This window comes from Salminus brasiliensis, chromosome 14 (assembly GCF_030463535.1).
Source record: "Salminus brasiliensis chromosome 14, fSalBra1.hap2, whole genome shotgun sequence".
Classification (NCBI taxonomy): Eukaryota; Metazoa; Chordata; class Actinopteri; order Characiformes; family Bryconidae; genus Salminus; species Salminus brasiliensis.
The window spans coordinates 15,863,676-15,888,448 of record NC_132891.1 but is presented as its reverse complement, the minus strand read 5'-3'; the positions used below and the strand labels follow the sequence as shown (position 1 = coordinate 15,888,448).

General features: G+C 39.2%; 1 protein-coding gene across 1 annotated transcript in view; it reads left to right on the top strand.

The window, feature by feature from the left end:
- Nucleotides 1–24,773, top strand: part of hck (HCK proto-oncogene, Src family tyrosine kinase) — a 25,886-nt gene extending 1,113 nt beyond the window's left edge. Inside the window, exons 2-13 of the mRNA XM_072696186.1 lie at nt 10,198–10,328; nt 14,048–14,087; nt 14,484–14,580; nt 15,580–15,675; nt 15,940–16,043; nt 16,375–16,524; nt 17,638–17,790; nt 17,878–18,060; nt 18,775–18,851; nt 20,995–21,148; nt 21,335–21,466; nt 22,958–24,773. Of these exons, the coding sequence (XP_072552287.1) occupies nt 10,206–10,328; nt 14,048–14,087; nt 14,484–14,580; nt 15,580–15,675; nt 15,940–16,043; nt 16,375–16,524; nt 17,638–17,790; nt 17,878–18,060; nt 18,775–18,851; nt 20,995–21,148; nt 21,335–21,466; nt 22,958–23,160 (1,512 nt within the window). The 5' untranslated portion in view covers nt 10,198–10,205 and the 3' untranslated portion in view covers nt 23,161–24,773. The remainder of the gene's footprint in view (nt 1–10,197; nt 10,329–14,047; nt 14,088–14,483; nt 14,581–15,579; nt 15,676–15,939; nt 16,044–16,374; nt 16,525–17,637; nt 17,791–17,877; nt 18,061–18,774; nt 18,852–20,994; nt 21,149–21,334; nt 21,467–22,957) is intronic.

Genomic DNA, 24,773 nt, shown 5'->3' with positions numbered 1-24,773 from the left:
GCTATTTGCACAGTCCAGGGTGGCGCTGGAGAACAACAGCTGAAGGTAGAACATTTTTCTCTTCGGTTTAGAGTGCCTCGAAGGTGTTTAAGGTGGTAATTTCAGGACTTTTAAAACACACTTTTGTTTCCCACCAGGCCACATTGCGTGCCTGCTGGCAGACAGGCTAATTTTTAAAAAGAAAAGAAACTTTCAAAACAGCAACGCCAGCAGACCGCACCCCAGAAATAGGAACATACAGTATAGCACATTCTGCGTTGTAGGCTTCGAGCTAGTCTAGGAACCACTATGCTATTGCTCCAGCAGTCCCTGACCAGGGCTTCGAACCACCTCATTTGTTCCTGATTACAGAGATGACACAAAACGGTGGGATGCAAATTCGCCATTAATGTCACGCGTAGTGCCGCAGGCCTTGGCCACTGCTGCTACCAGTTCTCAACAGCTTCTGTACCGGTCCTCAACAGGAAATGTGTGTAAAGTGCGAAGCGCAGGTGGAAGGATCAAAAAAGCAGACCCACAGGGCATCAAACAGCCTGCGTCTGTGACTCTTTAGAACAGGTTTAGGAACGGGTCCAGAACAGAGAGCAGGAGGTCACCCTGTGTTGTGTGGCTGCTGTGAGAAAACCCCACCCCGTGGGTGTAGAAGAGGACATTGTCCTCAGGCAAATATGAGAGCAAGAGAACAAGCACGGAGGGGCTTTTGTTGGTCATCTTCTGATGAACCTGAAAATAGAAAGCAGATCGAAAGGGCTGGCCCCACAAAGACTTGAGGGGTCCAAGAAACAAGGGTTCAGGTTATGTTCAATGGAAAGCCAAGAGGTGGACAAAACCAAGAGGTGGTGCAATAAAAACAAATAAAATATTATTAAAGTGTATAAAAATAACTACCTGATAAAGTGGTGCCATAATTGGAACAGAGCAAAAGAGGAACAGGCCTTAACAGAATGAGGAAGCAAGCGTTCACTTGGTCTTTATTGTGCTTCAGCACCACTGTGACATTCTGGGCAGCTCTGCTTTAGGTGTGAACATCTGATAACAGGACCATTCTGTGATCTGCACCCCTTAATATCCGTCCCCTCCCTAAAGCCTAGAGCACATCAACCCATAAGCAGTGTTTGTTGGGTGTCTCTCGAATGTTCTGTATTGGCAGTGTAGAGTCAGCGGCCTACATTAGCACGTTTGTGGCCTAAAAAGAAATACAGAGTCCAGATGTCTTTAGTTTAGAGACTAGGAGGTCCAGAAGAACACTAGACGTCACTTACAGTCCCCAAGATTTTTTATGTCAATATTTGACTAAACCTTCTCTCAAACCACATCGTCATTAGGATTCGACGATATGCATTAGGTGTGTAGTATGACTTACTCACTTACTTGGCAACTCTGAAAGATTTGACCAAACCTTACCATGTGTCTGAAGAAAGTTGTCTAAAAGGACTGTCTTCACCACACCCACAACCCCGGTGCTTTTACCAACGTCAGTCTTGTACCTCCAGCAAACACGCCAAACATATTGGCTGGGTCAAAAGTGTTCATGTCATGTGGGTCAGTTTTCTCTTGAACTTTTACATTATGTAAACGCTCTTTACACAGTAACACATCTACTGAACCAAGAATTAAAATAGTTTTTGTTAAGGGAACTAAAAGAGGATCTTGTCAAAGAAACGATTCTGTCACCTTCTGTCTTTTTTTATAGGCTTACTATAATTGAGTCAGTGCTGGATAAAGCTACTTTTCTCTGAGAGAAGTATGGGTCCGTAACAAGGACCTTAACATTACTACACAGTTTTTGGAACAGTAGATATCACAGTTAATTGTTGTAACTGGTTGACTAGAGAGACCTTGATGAGACCTTACATAATACAAAATACATATATTTTACATATATACATATACAGTCATGCCCGAAAGTATTCATACCCCTGTCAAAGTTTGACTTAAATTTACTTTTATTTAACCAGAAATTATATTTTTGCCTGGAAATGACACAGGCATTTCCCAGGAGATAACACGATGATGTACAAGAGGCATCATTGTGGGAAAAAATATTTCTCAGCTTTTATACACATTTGAACAAAAAGTGGCATGTCCAAAATTATTCGCTTCCTGTAATTGCTGACCAGCTTTTTGCATGTCTCCACTGGTATTTTTGCCCATTCATCTTTAGTGATGAGCTCCAACTCTTTGAGGTTCGAGGGTCTCCTTGCCATCACCCTGATCTTTAGCTCCCTCCACAGATTCTCAATTGGATTCAAGTCAGGACTCTGGCTGGGCCACTGCAAAACATTAATGTTTTTGTCTGCTAACCATTTCTTCACCACTTTGGCTGTGTGTTTTGGGTCGTTGTCGTGCTGAAATGTCCACCGGTTCCCAAGGCCAAGTTTCTCTGCAGACTGCCTGATGTTGTTGTTGAGAATCTTGATGTATTGCTCTTTTTTCATGGTGCCATTTACTGCGATCAAGTTCCCTGGTCCATTGGCTGAAAAACACCCCCAAAACATTTGGTTCCCACCACCATGTTTGACAGTGGGGATGGTGTTCTTAGGGTTGAAGGCTTCTCCTTTTTTACGCCAAATGGTGCACACATCATTGTGGCCAAACAATTCAATTTTTGTTTCATCTGACCATAAAACAGAACACCAGAAGTCTTCTTCTTTGTCCAGATGAGCATTTGCAAAGGTCAAGCGGGCTTTTGTGTGCCTTTTCTGGAGAAGTGGTGTCCTCCTTGGCCTGCGTCCGTGGAACCCAGCAGTGTGCAGTGTCCGTTGAACTGTCTGCCTTGAGATGTCGCCACCAGCAGAGTCCAGATTCACCAGGATGGCCTTGGTGGTGATCCTTGGATTTTTCTTCACCTCTCTCACTATTCTCCTGGCCAGCACAGGTGTCACTTTTGGCTTCTGACCACATCTTCTGAGATTTTCCACAGTGCGGAACTTCTTGTATTTTTTAATAATACTTTGCACTGTAGCCACTGGAACTAGAAAACATTTTGATATGGCTTTATAGCCCTTTCCTGACTTGTGAGCGGCCACAATGCACAGCCGCAGGTCCTTAGTGAGCTCCTTTGTCTTAGCCATGACTGTCCACAAACCAACTGCAGAGAGCTGCTGTTTTTCTCCTGTTGAGTTGATTAAAACAGCTGTTCCCAATGAATCAGGGTAATTAGGATGCTTTAAAACAGCTTGGACTATTTGGAATGGTATAGAACTTTGGATTTTCCCATATACTGTGACAGTTTTCAAAGGGTATGAATAATTTTGGACATGCCACTTTTTGTTCAAATGTGTATAAAAGCTGAGAAATACTTTTTCCCACAATGATGCCTCTTGTACATCATCGTGTTATCTCCTGGGAGATGCCTGTGTCGTTTCAAGGCAAAAATATAACTTCTGGTTAAATAAAAGTAAATTTAAGTCAAACTTTGCCAGGGGTATGAATACTTTCAGGCATGACTGTATATACATATATATCTGTAGATTTTTTTTTATGATTTCCAGAACACACTGCTGGAGTCTCATTGCTGTGTTTTTAATCAGGGAAAATTGGCTACATCTATGATGTGGACGTGGTAAATACTTTTTTTTGTTTGGTCAAATCATCCCATGGGAGACTGTAAACTCCAAATGAAGTTTGACCTCGCTATATAATGAAAATTCTGCGATATGGTATGATGCCATAAGCAGATCCACAAAAGAACCATGTTTACAAAGAAGTGGCTGAAGAACCTTTTAAGTTTAAGTTTTAAAGCCTGTTTATGTCATGTCTTGAACTGTAGACGTTCTTTACACAGTAACTCACAATGAATCTACTGACTCATCCATTAAAGGATTTTTTAGGGAACTAAAAGAGGATCCTGTCAGAGAACCGCTTCTATCACTAGCTGTCATTTTTCATAGGGTTTGTTTTCATTCAGTCAGTGGTAAAGAAAGCTTTGCTGAACTTTGAGCTACTCTGAGATTGTCTAAGTGCCTTCATGCTTCCAATTGCCACAATTTCCCCACCTGACAAGGATAAACAGATTTCCCTTTTGAAAGAAACTACTCATTGTGTCACAGTTTTTCCTGGAACTATCCGTTGAGGCACTGGCCTCACTTTGGTTATCCTTTTAAAAAAACGACACCTCTTTGCCCATGATATGGGCTTTCCCTCCATGAAGTAGCTAGGGGAAGTTTTTTTTTTTCTTTTGCATTCTTCCTGGTGTTCTCGTTCAGGCACTTTGAATACAGCGTTTGAATATTGTTGCGTCCGGGGACGGTTTAAGGTGCACTAGTTAATCATAAAACGTCAGGGTCAGCAATAGTCAGCCATAACAGAACTGCACCCTGTTTAAAATTTGTAGTTTTTTTAAGACTAGATATCACAGTGAATCTTTGAAACTGGTTGATTACAGATTTTTAAAATATATTAATATAAAATATATAAATATAATAAAATATATAATATAATAAATATAATATATAATATAATATAAAATATATTAAGGTATACAAATGAGACCATATATATATAAAAAAAATACATGTATATTTGCAAGTCAGCCAGACCAGGGATTTAGATATGACATAAGAAATAAGAATAAATCCAGCTGATCAGAGTATATTCAGAAATCCGTCCTTTATATTCTTCAGAATGGGGGTAGGAGGCAACGTCTAACATTTCGGGAATGTGGGTATTGTGGGTCAATGTACAGAAAAACTGATTTTGAGAAAAGCAGTTCTAAAAATGGGCTTCAGAACTGCATTACTCAGTTACTCAGAAGATCTCAAAAACATACATCATTTGCGGAAATGCTGTTGTTAGCACAAAGGACAGAGACATATTTGGATACTGTAGTTAGAGAAGCTTTTAGTGATTTATGACACGAAGTGGCTGTTCCAAGTGTGACAGAGATAAGCCTTCATTAAAAGTCACTAACTTTCAGAATATGCTGTAGCTGCAAGAGGATGTGAATCTGCAAAACTTGATCCTGTTAAGTTTTGACCTTTTTTTTTTAATTATTGCGAGAAGTCACTATAAATCCAGGCTATCCAGAAAAATCTGATAAATGTTTTACTGGACCAAAATCGCATGTAATGGTTTGCCTTAAAGGACAGATTGGAAGGCCACTGTCACGCACGCTATCACACAAAAATGAAACTTTACAGGAGAAGGAAAACCCTTCTTGACTTTCAATGAAAGTCAATGTAAAAAGATTGTTTCCCAAGTAATTCTGGGGCTTTTCTATTGGTCTGTTCATTATCAAACTTTGACACGATGTAAAGAAAAACTGCCAAATTCAAATGATGTAAAAAAAAAAAAAAAAAAAAGAAACGTGGCAAAAATGGAGATACCAAGTTTTTGCATGACAGTGAGGATATCTAAAAAAATGCCTGCACCTGCATTCAAAACTCATCAAATACCTAGAAGAGAACAGCTAGTTCCTCATGTGTCTCATTTCTGGTATACTGCAGAGCTACAGCTATGTACAGTGTGTCAATAAAGAGATGTTATGAACCATGTGACCTGCCAAACACACAGTAGTAGAGGTGGCTTATTTTAAACTTTAGTCTTGTGGTTTGATTTTTACATGGGGGTGGGGTGTTGGAGCGTCTGTATAGTTTCAGTTGGGCCAGTGGTCTGTAACATTGTTTCATTTGTCTATGCGAGACTCTCGTGCCATTTCAGCCACCTGATGGTTGGTTTTCCGTGAATTCACCATTCAGTGGCAATTCAAGTCTTCTGCTAAAAGAAAAGAGGTAACCTCAGCACAGGGGTACTGCAGTTTAACAGTCCTTAACCATAGGTTAACTTTTCTGTGTGCTTTGAAATCAGATTAAGCACTTAACATTTTGATTATATTGATTTTTTTTTTTTTTTATTGTTTCATTTGATTTTTTCTGGTTCGGTTGGACCTCCCTACCTAAGTATTTGTTGTTGTTGTTGTTGGTTGTAATAACATGGTTATGTGATCTGACTTTTTCCTCTGCATTCGAGACCGCACAAGCATGTCTAAAGTATGTGACCCAAGAAAAGCCCTACCAAGAAGATACATTTCACTTCTCAAAATGTGAGAAGTGTAATTAGAGAAATGAAAGGGGCCTTTGTTCCTGCATGCTTTCATTTACCTTTGCAGATCCCAGCTTTCAACCCACCAGAGCCCTCAAGAATGGCCCATGATGTTGTGTGGGATTCCTTAGTAATGAATAGTATATTGAGGGCAGAGAACAACATGGTTTGACCCACTAAGAGGCAGATTTGCTGAAAGAGGTGCTAATTAATGAGAGCCTACCAACATCCTATGCCGGTGTGGGTGGCCAGTTTAGCTGTCCATACAAATTTCCCAGTGAAAGCATGACCAGCACAATAAATAGTCCTGTCGTACTTGCTTGCTTATTGAATGGAAGATGCTTCGAATTGGGGCACATTAGGTCAAAAATAAATCAATAAAAATAAATGTTAACTTAAAGATATGTGATTATGGCAGTATAATCCCATTTTCTCTTCAAAATAAAAGTCTTTGAGAAAACATTACATCATATTATATGATATGATATGATATTATATTATATTATATTATATTATATTATATTATGTCCATTTTCACTTGGAGCTGAGCTTGAGTTCCATGTGATTGCATTTAGAAACATTAACTGAATGTGAGCTCTTGGCGACATGCAGTGCATCAAAGCATGACTGTGACATTTTCTGCTAAGGAAGGTACAGCGCAGAAGACGAATAAGCAGATTTTTGAGGTGTTAAAGGTCTTGGTAAACAGAGTAGGTGCTTCAACTCCTATAAGTGGAGTTAAGAAATAATTACATTTTGGGAGGAGGAACATGCCTGAAGCCCCTCCTCCGTAATCCAACATCCTATACATTTTATCTCCACCTTGAGATAGATGTGCTTCTAGGTCTGCAAAATGCGTCGTGATCTCTTTCAGAGAATTTGAATTGTGAAAGTGTGCCTTCTTCATCTTATGTTTGTTATTAACTCTTTGACTGTGTGATTCCTATCAGATGTGAACATCATTTCACTTATCAACCACAGTTTCCAGTAAGTTGCTTCTGCATGTGCGAGAACCACAAGGCCATGTATGTCAGAGAGAGACGAAAAGAGAAAGGGCAAGGCCCACATCAGGCTGGAACAAATGCTGAAGCCATGCAGAACTAGATGTTTCTGCAGTAACAAATCATTTCTGCTTTATACTGCTGAGACTGAATTCCCCACAAATCCGAAGTATTGTTGTACAAAAGGTCATGTTTACACACCAGTGTCACTTATACAATGGATTCTGGAGGACAGGGCCTTTGCATGTCATTCGAACATTTTCACAGTTGACACAGTATCTTTCATAGAAGCACACATGCCTAAAGAGGTTGTTCTGCAACATCACTCCAAAGATTATTTCATTTCATTTATCATTTTTAAGACTGAATGTAAATGTGGAGTTTTTGTAGAGATGGAAAATTCAGGTCCAGAAAGTGAAAATCCACCCCAGGATTTTGTTCCAACTGCCTGGGCAGTGCTGCTGCAGCTTAGCACTTACTTAAAGCCGTTGGAAGACTGAATGTACAGTTGCAGAGATTAAAAATTCAGGTCCAGAAAGTAAAAACTCCAGCCCAGAATTTTCTTCCAACTGTCATAAATGAGCTATTTTTGGTTTTCCTACAGAAACAGATTTCAGCAGGTAAAATTGTAAGCCTTAAAGTCTGAAGAACTGCTCTATAATGTAACAGTTCACTTCCAAACAAAGGTCGCTCCAAACCGACGGACCATTCAGGAGCCAAATAGATCAATAGATGTTAAGCACTAGACTCAATTCTACAAAAAAAAAAAAAACAATCAGGGTCCAGTTTCCCAAAGCGTCTTAGTTTTACAATCATCTTAACTGGTAGAGAGTAGGGCTGTGGCCATTACCGCCATATGTTTGTGATGCCTACTGCAGTGTTGAGTTGCAGCCTCAAGATCTGATTGACAGAGCCATGTGTAGAGTTGGGCTGTATAAAGGGAGTACTGTATACATTTACATTTATGGCATTTAGCTCACGCTCTTATCCAGAGCGACTTACAAGGTTCCTCGTATCACAGAGGAGGGCCAGTGTAGTGTTAGGAGACTTGCCCAAGGACTCTTATTGGTGTAGCGCAGCATAGTCACCCAGACCGGGAATCAAACCCCAGTATTCCACGTGGTGTGGTAGCACACTGGCAGGTAGTGGTGTTATCTGTTGCGCCACACGAACCACAGTATGTATACCACAGTATGCCCAGACACTGTATACGTACAGATGCCCAGAGGGTGGGGGCACTGTGGGACTGATGATGTCATGCTCTAAAAACAGGTGGGATAAAAAAAACAGGCCCACCATAGTTGCAAGGTTAGCGCTGTGCTGTGTTTGAATGAAAGGGAAAGCAAGCTAACCTGGATGAACCAGTCTGCAAAACCTGCCTCAAAACAGTCAAAAAACCTCTAAAGACCTTTGAATCTGAGTTGTCAGATATGAGGCTTTATCCTCTAAATTCTTCTGATTTGAGGATCAGTTAGCTGGATTGCGTCTGTGCTGTGGTGTTTATTTAAGCCTAGCTGGTCAGCTACGTGTCCAAACACTACATAAACTGTCTCTCCAGTTTTTATCAACACTCATGTCAGTTAGTCAACAGCAGCTGCAGTGGGCTGTCTGATGCTCAGTGGATCTGTAGCAGTTGGTCCCCCAAGACCACAGCCGTCCCCAATATCGACTACTCCAGCGCGGTATGCATTTCGCTTTCTCTCTATGCAAATTGCTGGGAGGATATAAAAAAAACATAAGCTCCAGCCTTAGACAGGCATTTAAACTTTCTTCTTGCAAAAAGTCCCATCCACTAACAATGTTGTAATCTTGCGCATCTAGAGCAGAAATGTGCACTACGCAGGGGACTGACTGCTAGCTGAGCCAGCTAAGCAAAGGCTGGCTTAGCAAATGGGCTACTTTCCGGATTCGTATGCAGCAGTAAAACTTTTGTAATTGTAAGGCTGGTGGTTTAACATTTATTAAATGATTGATTTAAACGTGTGTACAGTGTTCACTTAGTCTGTCACCCAGTGAGCAAACTGAACTTTGAAAAACCTATAAAAATAACTTGATACCACTAGAGAAGTAATAAATGAGGAGAGGAGGAGACTGAGTTTTTCCTTGCCACTGTCGTCGTTGGCTTGCTCACTGGGGGTCTTGGATCCTTCATGTCTTCTTACATTATTTCTTTTTTTCTGTCTTTTACTAATTGCTAATTATGTAAAGCTGCTTTGTGACAACAACAGTTATAAAAAGCGCTATACAAATAAATTTGACTTGACTTGACCGCCTGAGAAAAAAAAGAGACAATCAGCTGGCTTGTTACGCTGCGAGTGGAGGAGCCTCCTCCTTCATTGTGAAGATCTATGCAAGCACAGTAGCCAGTACAAGATGAAAAATCACATTTTTGTGTATTATTGAGCCAACCGCAAGTTGTTTATTTTTCTCAGATTTTCTCAGTGATCTAAAATTAGTTTTTGAATCTGTAATTTGACCTCCAGTTTTGAGTATTTTGGTCCGCCTGGTCTCGTATGACTGGATATAACCGCTTGGCAGCGTGGCAAAGATGGCCACCAAGTGAACAGACTTGCCTGTAAGAACTTTGACACCGCCCAACCCTAGTAGAGAGAGTGTTCAGTTTGAATCTCGCTCTACCATTTAAGAATCATCTTTGTGCTGCGACGCTTCTGGGAAACTCACCCCAGTTCTTCTCTTAAAAATGTCATTACCCAAATTAAATTTAACTCGGTTTCTCGCTCAGTCAGCAACCACTAGATGCGGCAAAACAAAAAATGGGGAAGTAAAACAATTTTGTCTATTATTACAAGAATAAATTAATTTTAAGAATACTGGACATTTACATCATACTTAGGCTTATGGTTCTTAACACAGACAGTTTACAGACATTTTTGTAAGATGTTGAATGAATTGTTGAATGTTAATGCATTTCTCCTCTTGTGATGTTTGCTGTTAATGGGTTTTTTCACACACAGAAAGTGGCAAAATCATCTAGAACATGCACAAACAAACCGCATCATTAAGGAGATTTCCTGTGGTGCCTTCACTGACAGTTTACACACCCAATAACACATTCTAAACATAGGTGAGAAAATGACACCACAGTGGGTAATGTTTCCATGCTCATTGATTTCTGTGTTGGGCTGTCTCTCAGGTTTTACCATGGGGTGTGTGGGCACCAAGCCAGAGCAAGACTCGGGCGGCAAAGCGGTTGGCAACGAGGACTCTGGAAACCGGGGGCAGACAGCGCACTACGTCAAAGACCCTACGACAGGCACCAAAGCTGTAAGTGGATGTCCAGACTGGAGCTGAAATAGGAAGGGAAGGCTTACAAACAGAAGAAGAAGTGTTTGGGGGGATTTTCTCAAAAGTTGACTCTTGCACATTGGCCTAACCATCATTTTGCAAGGTCACTGGAATGGAATTTTAGCACAATCAGCTTGCATGGTCATACTTCCTCTTTAAGAACGGATGGTCACTAAATGTCTTCAATGAAATCTGGTGTACCCAGAGGCATTCACACTCTACACTGCAATGTTTCAGCCATTTACTTGAAGGTAATGGTCTGGGCCAGCTAAAATACTGAATTATTATAATTAGGCCACAAGATAAAGACATTGATGACATATGATAATATATCGAGGCCCAAATAATATTTAAGGCTACAAATTAATAAACTACATGGGCAAAAAATGTTGGGACACCTGCTCATGTATTGTTTCTTCCTAAATCAAGAGAGTGTTAAAAAGTTACTGTTGCTACTGTCCAGTAGATTAAAGCATTGCTAATTCATAGCATTAGCATTGATAATTCTGGAGTTCTCCTATATTTTGGAGCATTTCTGTGAGGATTTGATTGCATTCAGCAGTAGGAGTGTTAGTGAGGTCAGGATGCTGAGCCACCCCACCTCATCCTCAACTCCCCAACTCATCCCAAAACAGTAGTAAATGTTCCAGAGAACATAGTTTCACAGTTCATGTTTTATCTCCTCCAGAGAGTCCTATTCTATTGGAAATGCTTCTCTAAATGGGTTAGACAAGCTGTGTGTGCATTTGAATAGTGTTAATATAATAAACTTCAATCTTATGGCTTCAGTAAATTTTTGTGATCTCAATATATTAAGTTGTGACCATTATAAATTTAGTTTATAATCATGTGGCCACACCTTAATTACATAACTACCTTAGAGGTAGTGTGTCACCTTAGAGGTTCTGTAGGAAATTTAAATAAGGTGTTATTTTCAGGTTCATCTAATATCAAGGTTACCATCAACAAACCAGGGCTGCCACCAAAAGTTTACTATTTGTCTGGGGATACTTGTGTTTGTTTATGTGTTTTATATATTAGCTCACAGTATCCATCCCAAAAAACTTACCAGCCCACCTGGAATTCCACTTTGATTTCGAAATGACTTGAACAGCCTAAACGAACATCAGACTTCGTGAGAAAATCAGATTTGGGCCACTTTACCTGCTGTGGTAATGTAGCCTTAGAGTGGTAGAGTACAATAGAAGACTGTTTACTCCAGCTACCTTCCATTATACCAGTTAATAGGGCTACATTCTCTGTTGAGCATAAGCACAATACCTGTCTGTCTTGGTATAATAAAAAATTGTGAATTTCGTCTTCTGGTATGTTACATTTGATTACCGGTAGTTGATGATTGAATGTAACTGTCAAGATTGTCTACAAGATTACAACCCCACAGCTAGCCCGATCAGGCAAACCAAGAGTAGGTCTTGTTTAGATGCCGTAGGCCCCATGGCTTCTGCAAGTCAGTACACAAATAAAATGTACAATCATAACAGTGAACTTAGTATCTACTAAACAAACAAAAGGAAAGACAGTGAGAATGTTAGCTGAGGAGTGATGTGATTAGGGACCTCAACTATTCAGTCAGCTTGATACCTAAAGTTGTCCTCAGAACCAATTACACTGAGCAGTCATGACTGTATGTGCCTTTGTTTCTTTCCTTAAACCACCAGTTATCGTACACCCAGACCAAACTGAGAAAGAAGGACCTCTGTAAGAAACTCTGGAAATGACACACACTCCTAAAAAAAACGAAAAAATGGCTTTAGTTGGAACCAAATAGAGTTCTTTGTAGCAATGCCATAGAAGTACCATTTGTCGTTTGCTAAAGAACCTTTGATTGGTTTAAATACCAGTAATATCACATTATTTACTGGTAAATAATGTGTTTATTACACATTTAAGCTTTTAATGAGGAAAAAATATTTTTTTGTATATTATTTTATGGCATTTTGATATCTGTGATGTACAGGAAGTGCTTTGTGTTTTCTTTTTCAGTTATTAGGAGGAACTAGAAATTAAAAGTGTCCAGAAGAGAGATGCGTTGTCAGTTGTACAAGAGGCTAGTGTACTTCTGTTCTTTTAGTTTACCATCACATTTCATAAGTGCAAAAGTCCTCCTGAGGTTGTGCTTACAGATAGTACATTTTAGCTGCTTTGCATACGTTATTTTCCTCTTTCACAGGAAGCAGATAAAAGTCTAAATGCTTTGTGCAGTGTGAACATTACTGTGCTGCTCACTAAATACTGAAAACACTGTACTAAAGTATACTGAACAATATTTTCTGCTACAATAATAAGAAAATAACAATACACTGGAGGCACTTGTGTACAACCTTCTGTAGCATTTTTACATAACACACTGTTAATCCATTTTAATGGTTGGTACTTTCTTTACATAATTCTTCAGGGGTTATTTCCGTCCACTGCTTCTCTTATATTCCTCTTATATGCTTGTATTTTCATGGTTTTGAATGTTTTGGCACAAGCCTACTTAATGTAAACAATGAAAAAAGGAATATTCTAGATTTTTGGGCACTATTTTCTCAACTGTTTTTAAAGTGTACAGTGTATGTGAAAAACTGTGGCCGTATTTTAAGCGTATAGAAAACACATTTGCAAGAGCCTACCAGCAGCACAGGGAAATCCAGTGTAGAGCAACACAACATGTAAACGCATTTGGCATGAATGACAATGATTAACTGGTTTAATGTTTTTTGAAAACAAGGAAAAACATCATCACCACTCCCTAAAAAGAGCTGAGAGTAATAACTAATCAGCACTGTGATTTATCTACTCATGCTTTAGTAGAGCTCAGTAACACTGAGATAAAGAACTGATCAGCACAGTGATTTATCAGTCTACTCAGACTTTAGTAGAGTTCAGTAACACTGAGATCAGTAACTGATCAGCACAGTGATTTATCAGTCTACTCAGGCTTTAGTAGATTCAGTAACACTGATGTAAATAACTGATCAGCACAGTGATTTATTAGTCTGCTCAGGCTTTAGCAGAGCTCAGTAACACTGAGGTAAATAACTGATCAGCACAGTGATTTATTAGTCTGCTCAGGCTTTAGCAGAGCTCAGAAACACTGAGGTAAATAACTGATCAGCACAGTGATTTATCAGTCTGCTCATGCTTTAGTAGAGTTCAGTAACATCGTGATAAATAACTGATTATCACAGTCTGTTCATGTAATGTCTGCTAAGAATTTGGTGTAGTTGGAGAATTTATGTTCTCTATAAAAGCAGATGTTTTTTTGTTCGCGATCACTTCTCTCTGATTTACATAACGACCAGACTGAGCGTATGATCTATGCTCACTTCCTGTCTAAAGTGTTTGTCTGTGGTCAGTTTGAGGACAAACACTTTTCCCCGGAAAATAGTATAGACCATACGATATGTGGTCAGTGGGGTTTTCTAAAAAAGATCTAGGTAGGTGTATAGACAAAAACAAGATAGTAAGAATTATTGTTGTTTTGGTGTTTAAAATATAGGCTAATGTAGACATTATTTCAGAATGTCAGATAGATAACAGTCTTGCAGATGTCACAAAATCTCATGTTGGAACAATGACCATGTAGATGTTTGCACAGACATTCAACTTCTCTTCTAAAATGTAAGACATCTTTAGACACCTTTAGCTGAGAAAAATGAGTAATGAGTTTCTCTATTTTTGTGTTTCTACAGAACAGAACCAACTCCAGTCTTCCAGCCTCAAGCCCAGACGGTGAGTGAGAGTTTTCACAAATTCTCAAATATGTGTTGTCAAAGTGGGTGTGGCCCTTTTAATGCCCTGCTAAATATGAGGGGTGTTTTTTTGTGATACAGTGTTTGCTGTTTATCACTAAAAAGGAAGTTGCAGCTGACGTCAAAGTCTCTGCTGTGCTATTAATAAAATTATTTCCTACACTGATCATTCGAAAACGGTTCCACATTTAAACGCCAGCCGTGTTGAGCTTTGCGAGTTTGCTGCTAAATTTAGCTCCTGTTTGTTATTAAACTGGTAATAATATCCCAAAGTGTCCTGTGGCTGTAGTGATGTTACATTCAGTCGATTTTAATAACAGGTTGTAAAGGTTTTGTAGCCAACTTAAAACCTAAAACCTTTTTCTGTGCTCCTTAGGTGTGGAGAACATTGCCATCGCATTGTATGATTATGAAGCATTGCATGATGGAGACCTGGGCTTCAAAAAAGGAGATAAACTAAAAATCCTGCAGGAGTGAGTGTCCTGTGCACTTCTACTTAATATACAGTCCTGAACAAAAATCTGAGGCACCTTAGTGAGTGAATAGTGAATAATTACTCCCCCCAAAACGACCTGGATGAATTTTTATACATTGATTTATTATATACATTGAAAGAAAGCCTTTTGCTTCTCCTGTAAAGTTGTTATTGTGGAGATACAATCTTTTGTGTGCGTGTGTGTGACACTTCTCTTCAATGGAGAACATCTTGGTGCAATCCTTTAAAGAACCAAAAAGAGCGCCGCTATTCTATACATATGAAAGATTTACTCTTGATGCCCCATCCGTTACATAGAAAGCATTTAAAGCAACTTTAAAATATTATTTTCTAAAGACTTTTGTACAGCACTGTACGCACACAGATGTTTTTCTATGCAGTGTTAGTAAGGATTTAACGCTCAATTCTGATTTCTTTATCGACAAACTGCTTGATGGCAGATTGTTTGTTTACTAGCCTTATTTTGCCTTGCTTGGGCCGAAACACACTCACACATTTCTATTTGTTCTGTTAGTCAAGGTTGCAATATCAATAATATAATTTGATCTTAAGTCGGCCAAACTGGTATTAAAAATTCATTGATTTCATTTAATAAAGATGTCAAAGAAGTCAAATGAATTACGTCGAAAGTCAGAGGCAATAGTGACGCAGATCTGCCAAAAGGTAAGGCAAGGACCTAAATTGGTCATTTGCCGATTGCTTGTTGGAGTGAACTTAGCCGGTTAGGGCTTGGGGCCATATGTTCTATATACATTATAAATATGTAGAACTCCCTGTATATTTTTTAAACCTGGCCTTAAACCTAACCCATTAGTCAAGGCTTCCAGATACAAATTCATAAATATATACATTTCTACATTTTTTACTGATATATTAGTATTTTAAAATCTCATTCCACACTGACACAAACAGTACAGTATTTCTACATTTGACTGTATTCCTGTAATACTTCCTTTAAATTCTTCTCTCTGTGTAGGTCAGGAGAATGGTGGAGAGCAATGTCTCTGAGCAGCGGTAATGAAGGCTTCATTCCCAGTAACTATGTAGCAAAAGACACACTTCAAACTGAAGAGTAAGTAAACAAGGTGTTAACTTTCAGCTTCAAGTATGGCTGAGCATAAACCACACACATAAAGATCGGAGGGACTTGTTCTATCATGGCTTTGAAGGCCAGTGTCAGGGTTTTAAATCTGATGCATTCAGCTACATGTTTCCCATTTTGCAACATATACTAGAGGCCTTCTAGAGGTCTATATTAGTGTATTGTAGGGGGTTGCTATTGACTGTTGACTGTCAGTTCGCTGTTACACAGTATACATATATGTACGCCTTTCAGGTGGTTCTTCAAAGCAGTAAGCAGAAAAGATGCAGAGAGACAGCTACTGGCTTCTGGAAATAAAACCGGTTCCTTCATGATTCGGGACAGTGAGACCACCAAGGGTGAGTTAACCATGTATGTTAGGTAGAGAATGAGGGAACAGAAAGCATTGTCAGATCAGGTCATGCAAGTCATGAAAAATACATGCTCTTGGGAAATTCTATTAAAGTGAGAAGAAGTGGAGTGCCCATATTGCATAGTACTGGAGGCCTTCTAGAGGTCTATATTAGTGAACTGTAGAGGTTTGCTAATACTGACTGTAGATCTTAGATGTATACCATGTCTAATTTAAAAAGTTGTTTGGGTCAGACCACAAAGACAGAAATGAGCGAATGCTAATAAAGTAGGTTGGCCAGCCCTGAAATAACATCATGCCTAACTTTCGACCCACAGGAAGCTACTCTCTGTCTGTCAGGGACAGTGACCACCAATCAGGTGACACGGTCAAGCATTACAAAATCCGCACGCTGGATAACGGAGGTTTCTACATTTCGCCTAGAATCACATTCAGCACCCTGCAGGAGCTCGTCACCCATTACAAGAGTAAGAACCCATTACAACCCACACACGTACACACAGACTAGTGGTGCTGTATCTATAAATCTTTCCGTTTGAATTGATGTTGATGTGTGCTGCTTGACGTGAGTGTGCTAAATATGGCTGCATAACACCCGTTTGCTTAAAAGCCAAAAGCCTTTTTTTTCTTTAAATTAAAAACCTAATCTGTTCCATTGGTCACACAGTGTGTTGAGCGCTGAGAGATGTATCATTTGCACTACTGTTCTGAAGTTTTATAGATTTGATATGTGCAATAAATGTAATAGATAATGAGCTTCTCTGGTTTGTTTTTAGTTTTTTACTTTTATTTTGTGCATTTACTCATGGTTTCCATTAGCTAATTGTTCTACTAGGAACAGTTATTAATACAAGCAATACTAATAAATAAATAGTAAATAATACATTCTGGAAATATGCTTTCTATATGGTATACAATAGTATACAATGTTCCCTTTTATCTCATTCTAACTCTGTACAACCTCACACATTAAATAGTAATAAAAAGAAAATGTCTAATGTATATTTGAATAGATTGAGATTAATGGTTTAAAGCCTCTGGGAACCTAAATCTGAGTTTTCTTTCTAAGCGTATCTGGCTCCCCAGGGCCCCCAGTGTAAATGTATGAAGTATGTGATATAAATATATATATCCCAATACTATTAATTGTCTGCTGCATTTCACAAGTATTGCGCTCCTCTCAGTGTGGAATGGGTGGTCCTAAAAATGTGTCAGCTTTCCGTCAGCATACCCCTGACTAATCACAATTCTGCCATGGCTCAGCGCTCTCTTAGAGTTTAAGCAACCTGTAGAACCAAAGCTGAAGCTAAACCTGTAGAGCTAAAGCTCGAGCCACGACTGGGGAAAGTCGCCCCCCATGTCCAGCACCCAGAGACATCAGAGGCGCCAGGCAGGAGGGACGACGGGGCATGTGAGGCAGCCACTCCGCCACTCATGCCTCGACCTTGTATCTATGTATGGGCTAGTAACTCGGTTGCAGATATCAAAATCTCAGGAACAAATCTTTACAGCTGCAATTCAAAGTAGAAAGCTAATAACCGCAGAAGTATTAACAATTCTTTCTTCATTTATGTCCACAGAGCAGGGAGATGGACTGTGTCAGGCCCTCACTAACCCCTGCATCAGTGCCAAACCCCAGAAACCATGGGAGAAGGATGCCTGGGAGATCCCACGAGAGTCTCTCAAGCTGGACAAACGGCTTGGGGCTGGCCAGTTTGGGGAAGTTTGGATGGGTAAGACCCATGAGTTCCTGATGAGTATCACAGAATAAGTTAGCTTAAGGTTTTTTGCAAAGATAATAACCTCAATCTTATGTTCAGCCACATACAACAAGCACACCAAGGTGGCAGTGAAGACTATGAAGCCAGGCACTATGTCTGTGGAGGCCTTCCTCATGGAAGCCAACCTCATGAAGAGTCTGCAGCATGACAAGCTGGTCCGCCTCAATGCTGTAGTTACCAAAGAGGAGCCCATCTACATCATCACAGAGTTCATGGAGAAAGGTGTGTGTATTATAAGCCAGAAATGGGCAATATGATGATATGTTAATCTTTTACTATTTAGATCTTAACCCCGTCTCTCTATACTTTGGACACAGTCCATTCTTACACTCTGTACATTAATCTTGTCTTGGACCCGCTGTCATTTGGAGGTCAAGTCCAAATGAGAGCAAGACTAAATCTAAATAAAAGTGAAAGAAGGATTAGTCTAAATAAATGTTACGCAAACATATGCGTAACCCATAGCGTGTGCCAGTTGGCAGCTATGCAAACTTTTACATCAACAATAAACAGAAAATAAAATACCGCTTCAGCACCTCAGCACGCCTTCCCAGGCCGTGCACGATGCGCCACTAAAATAGCAATCCACCAAAGTCAGAACGCACCTGGCTCTTTAAGGGAATGGCAAGTGACAAGCTGATTGGTTTATTGCATGTTGCGCACAAAACACACCTATGATTATTTAAAAGACTTAGTACATGCACAGGGCATACTTTTTCTGCCGTTACCATAGCAAAGACACACTGACATGCCCAAAATCAAGCTGCACGGTGCGCGGTTGCTGACCCGCCTAAGGGTCGTTAAAATAATTATTTATATATTTTATTTATCATTTATTATTATTTTCCATAACAAATCCAGTGTATTTGTGGATAAAACAATGATCTGTACATAATGCATGATAAACACTGACATTTGTGTGTGTGCATTTTACAGGTAGTTTACTGGACTTCATCAAGACCGATGAAGGCAATCGTCTCCAGCTGCCCAAACTGATAGACTTCTCTGCACAGGTATGTGAGTCTTTCCATCTGCTCTCATGTTTTCACAGGGGTGGAGCAGTGTGTGGCTCATTTGCCTTTGATGTACAAAGCAGGTTTGTCCTGTTAGTGTTTGAATTTTAATATTCAAATCTGCAAATCAGCAGGTGCTTTTGTGTGTGTGTGTGTGTGCTCTGGGTTTGGAGTCTATTAAATGAATGCATGTCTGCCCAGCTCAACAATATTGTACTGTTTTAGCTATTAATTAGTGTATTCTGAAAATGGCATGAATATTTCCAAGGGGCCTGCTAAGGGGAACTCAAAATATCAGGGCAACCCAATGCATTAAGAGTTTCTCAGCAGCTGCTTTTGCAGTTCATTTGTTTAAAGAGCTTAGATTTGTTTAGTGACTACACATTAGGCCAATACAGTACTAATTTTGCCCACAGTCCACTACATGAGCCTGCACGTTTACAGCATTGGACATATGCTCTTAGTCAGAGTGACTTTCAGTGTAACAATGTTACAGAAGTGAGGTAACGTAGCTTTGACCATCCCCACCAAAACGCATGCCACCACATAAACCCCCCACCCCAGGTTTTCCTTACTTTTTTGTTGAACCCCTAAAAAGCAAGTGTTACACACTTCTATTACCAAAGAGTAGCACCACCAGTTTGTACAGAAGTATCTGTAGCTACTGAGTAATACACTTTAGTGTATTAGAGTCCACATACAAAAACTAGGCTGTAAAGAATAGCTTATTGTCAGTGCATTGCTGTTGTGACGTCATAAAACCAACGCATTTATATTATAAGGGCATACTGTATTTTTAAGGGTATGGAGAGAAATTATAATACTGAACATGTGCTCACTGAACATGTGGTCACCACACAAAGCACATGAATGGTTTAAATGGTGCTGTTAAAGTGGCCTGCTGAAGCCTAGCCTGGACTCAAGCGTTCCCCTTGGTCAACATGGAACTGGTAGCTCGCTTGTGCGTAATCAAACACATCAAGGAAGTTTGCTGCAGAGCAACTGTCATTAGGTTGTACGTCTTTGAAGTTAAGGGTTTAATTATGTAAACATTTGGAAGGTCAAATAAGAGGCTACATACAAAGAATATACTGTAAAGAATAGCTCATTGTCTTGTGCCCATTGTTGTTGTGACATAAAAACCAACACATTTACATTACACGTCTGTAGCAGGTTTGCCCGACATATTCTTGACAAGGTAGTGTTAGTGTTAGTCTTTTCAGTGACAATGTTGGCTAGCCAATCAGAACACAGAGAGCACACCTGTGGTCATTTTTTTTACCCTTTTACCCAATTTTCCTCCCCAATAATAGATTAGCCAGTTACCCAACCCACTCGTTAGTGTTTTCCCCCATCCCTTCTAATACTCCCAACACTTGTCTCTAACACATGCCTCCTCCAACACATGTGCCACCGCCTCTTTTCGAACTGCAGCTGATGCAACCAACATGGGTAGAGAATCGAGTGCCGGGTACCCAGCTCTGATTACCAGCATCTGACTACCTGGAAAGAAGTGCAAGGCCAAGAAGAGAGCAGGCAGCAATCCCGGGATTTGAACCAGCGATTCTCGGGTCATAGTGGCAGTGCAGCCCACACCTACGAAAGTCTGTAACACTGGCTAGGATTAGCTTTTAGCCTAGCATCCGCTCACTTTCCTGGGTTTGGTTTCTTCATACAGCGCCTTTGAATCCTCCGTATGTTGTGTTGGATGCTTTAGTCTGAGGTAGACCATTTGGGAGTGAACGTCGCAAAGGAGAGATGGGTAGGAATTTAGCCTAGCACGGATACCTGCTGGCTTGCCTTGCTTTAGCTTTCTCGTTTGCGTCCAGTTAGTGGCATATTGCATGCTTGCCTATTAAAAACACCATATTTTCCTGAAGTGGCTGTTGCATCATGACTTTATTGGTCACAAGGCTTTCACTTGTGGGCTGGGTGTATGTAACATTTGGCCTGTATTACAGCTTTGTTTTGGTTATGCTGGATTTGAAATTTTCTTTTCATTAAAAAGACAACAGAGCTTGAGGTTCACAGTATGTCACATCCATGTCCCAAACTCTCATTATGCAACTATGAAAATATATATTGTTTCTATAACAATATGTGGTCTCTTTAATGCTCTTTTCTGTTCCTGTTCTCTCTCTAGATAGCTGAGGGCATGGCCTACATCGAGCAAAGGAACTACATTCACAGAGACCTGCGGGCTGCTAATATCCTGGTCAACAAGAGTCTGGTGTGCAAGATTGCAGATTTTGGCCTGGCCCGTATCATAGAGGACAACGAATATACAGCCAGGGAGGGTGAGTTGTTCCACAGCTCGTAAATCATTCCTTCTGAAAGCTAAAAAAAGACTATTTCTGTTCTTGAGTAGTCTGCTTAACTTTTGCCTTATTCTCAATTCGTTTGATGGGAAGGTTTATACTGAACTGCCCAACATTTGCCATAAGGGGGCAGCATATTTCAATCCCTGTATTCTTGAATGTAAGGTGCCAAGTTCCCCATTAAGTGGACTGCACCAGAGGCCATCAACTACGGGTCCTTCACCATCAAGTCAGACGTGTGGTCCTTCGGCATCCTGCTCACCGAGATCATCAGCTATGGCCGTACCCCGTACCCAGGTGAGCGCTGCCAATTGGTCCAAATGAACACCAGCACAACACTAGAGGTGTTTTATGGTTTGACATATGGTCTGAGCTATTTTAATAGATTAAAATATCATGGTTTTATAGTATCACAGGACTAAGCAGTAGGACAACACTATTATGAAATATCAACATGGGAAACTTGGGAAAACTAGGCAAAACTAAATCAGAAATATTTAAATATTTGATTCTTCTTCATTTGTTTCATGTTTTGAGAGATATTTTAGGCCACTGTGTTGTTGAAGGCGGTGGCTCTCATGAGATTAACTTTTGGGGAACTGTGAATGGCAGCCCAAAAATGCATACATAGCTAGTATGTTCATGTATTTTTAAAGATGACTTTTTCATAAAACCTTCCAGTCTGATGATGTCACATTGATATTATAGGCTATAAACAGCTCCAGTGAGTCTATATGGTTGGCTCGTGAATGGGAGCAGGAAAAAAGTCATTTTAATCAGTGTTTTGTAAACCCAATATTGAAGTAACCATTCACTCATACACTGTTTCTGACTACCCTGATTCCAACACAACAGTTCACAGCACCTTAATATTAGCACTAGCGTTGATTTTACAGCAGGTTAGAGAGGTCACAGCCTACGCTGTGAGTTGAATGAGCATTTAATGCCCTGTTATTTGCATGAAGGAGGGAGTGGTACACTATTATGAAAAATGGTAATAAAAGAGACAAGGAAGAAGCTTCTGGATTGCATGGTACAGTTAGTATTTGCACATTAATTGAAAAGTTTTTTAGTTAGCAATTATATATGTACAGTCGTATGCAGACGGTTAAGCACCCCAGTCAAATTACAGGTACTTTTAATATTCTAAGCGTAAATAAGTTCATGTCTGCTGCATGTTGAGAATTTCCCCACTGTGGGACTAATAAAGGATTATCTTATCTTATGTTTTAATTCCTTAAAGAACATTGACTTCTTTAAACCTTGAAAAGGTTTAAAGGCACATTAAATGTATTATTGCATTTTTTTCTACTTTTTCCCAATATGTTAAATTTCTATGTCAAATTTAAAATAAATAGGAAGACTTAAATGTTAGTAGTCTTAAATGTTTTATGTGTGTTCCCTGTATTGAATTTTATTTACACTTCTGCATACAACTGTACTAATACTAATAATAGTAATAATAATAATACCAGTAGTTTACTGTGTATTACTGTATATTAAGTCTGTAACATAAATAACAGTATTTGCTCTTCATTTAAATACAGTGTCAAATACAGTAATTATTATGTAGTAATATGTGAAAGAAATTAAATTTGGAGCAAAAATGTACAGATACTGATCATGTTGACATATTACTATTTGGTTTATTTATTTTATTTCATTTTATTTTTATATTTGTATTTATTTATGTATTAGTTTTTTATTATTGTATTTATTATTCATATTTATTTTTGTTGTTTTTATTTTGATAAATGAGTTTATATCACCTGCCTTTGTATTGTTCAGGCATGACAAACCCGGAGGTGATCCGCTCCCTGGAGAGAGGTTACCGGATGCAGCGCTTGGACTCCTGCCCCCAGGAGTTGTACGACATCATGCTGGAATGCTGGAAGAACAAGCCAGAGGACAGACCCACCTTCGAGTACCTTCAGAGTGTGCTGGAGGACTTTTACACGGCCACAGAGAGCCAGTACCAACAACAGCCCTGAGTCTTCCCGACACACACACATGTCTTAGCACACAATGTGCATTTATATCAGTGCAACAGTCTAAATAGCACACTGTCCACCAATGACAATGAATCAGTCAAGAACAGAATTTTAATTTGATCATGCAAAGCCTTTTGCCTTATATTCAGTGTTGCATTCGATTGCACAGAATTGTACATTATAACAGAGGTCGTAGAGCGTTTTTATCTCTTAGCACGTTTTGTTTGTTGTTGTTTTTTCCATTCTAACGTTTGGCGTTTCTTTGTCTATTTGAATGGTAGAATTTAGGAAGCCTAGTATCATTCTTCAATACTGTGAATATTAAAATTTTAATTCGGGTTGTTAATATGGTACAAAATGTTCTAAAACTACAACCTATATTAGGTTGAAAGTCAGCATAATATTTCTGATAAAGCGTTTTTTTGACTCGTTTATATGCAGTTATCAGTAGAGGAGAGTGGGACACAACTTAACACAGGTTTTTTTGTATAACTTTTAACAAATATTTTTATGATAATCAAGCAAAGCTGCATATATCTGTTAAATTGGAGAAAAGATGGATTAGCATAACCAGCGATGTTGGGGGGGGGTATTGTAACAGATGAAAATACTCAATAGAAGTTTTGTAATAAAAGGTTTTATTTTCATATATATATATATATATATTTATATTTTTTTATTTTTTAGTAAATAATATATACAGTAAAAATCTGAAAATTAAATAGTACATACATAAATAGAAATAGGTTAAAGATACCCAAGCATGGCTCAGATATTTTGTCCACAAACCAGAGGAGCAAAGACACATGACGTCTGTATCATGTCTTTGATTAATCTTTGCAGCTGTTTTAAAAAAAACAGTCCTCCTGTGTGGAGGTTTTACTCTAGTTATGTTCTTCTAAATTGTCTTACTCCAATATTACACCCGGCAAGAGATTAAAATTATCCTGAGTGTTTTTTTTACATATACAAACACAAACAAATGATTAAGATGAAGAAGGAACTTTCATGGTACAATAAAAAGTCTTCAGTGTACATTTTGAGAACCGTCTGTCTTATTGCTATGAAAACTGGCAGATGGCTTTGCTAGCTCTGAACCTATTTAACTACATAAGGCATCCATGTTACACATTATCCCGCATCAGGTTGTGTCCTGCCCTCCCCTAGTTAATAAAAGTAGCTGTGGAAATCTTTTTGCATTGTTGAGATGTTATTTCTGTGGCACTGCCAGGAATTGCAGGGACTGTATGTTCACAAACTGTACCTCTTTAGTGTAGCGCTTTGATCCATGTTCATATAGTAGAAAACCAGATCTAGACATGTATCATATTTCTCTTCTGCCTTCACTGAACGTGAAGATGTTTCTGATATTCTCGGAGTCTGGTACATTTCTGGTTGAACTCCTGTGCAATAAAAAAGGGATTGTGTGATTTATGTTTTTACAAACCTTCATTATAAATCAGTTTTATTTATTTCAGGAACTGATGTACTGCCTGAGAAGCTCTATGATTGCATGAATGTTGGTTGTACTGAATATGTGTTTTTATTTTGTCACTTGTGCTTCGTACCTTAACATGCTTGTGCCCTAAATAAAGTGCTTCACAAAGATGAAA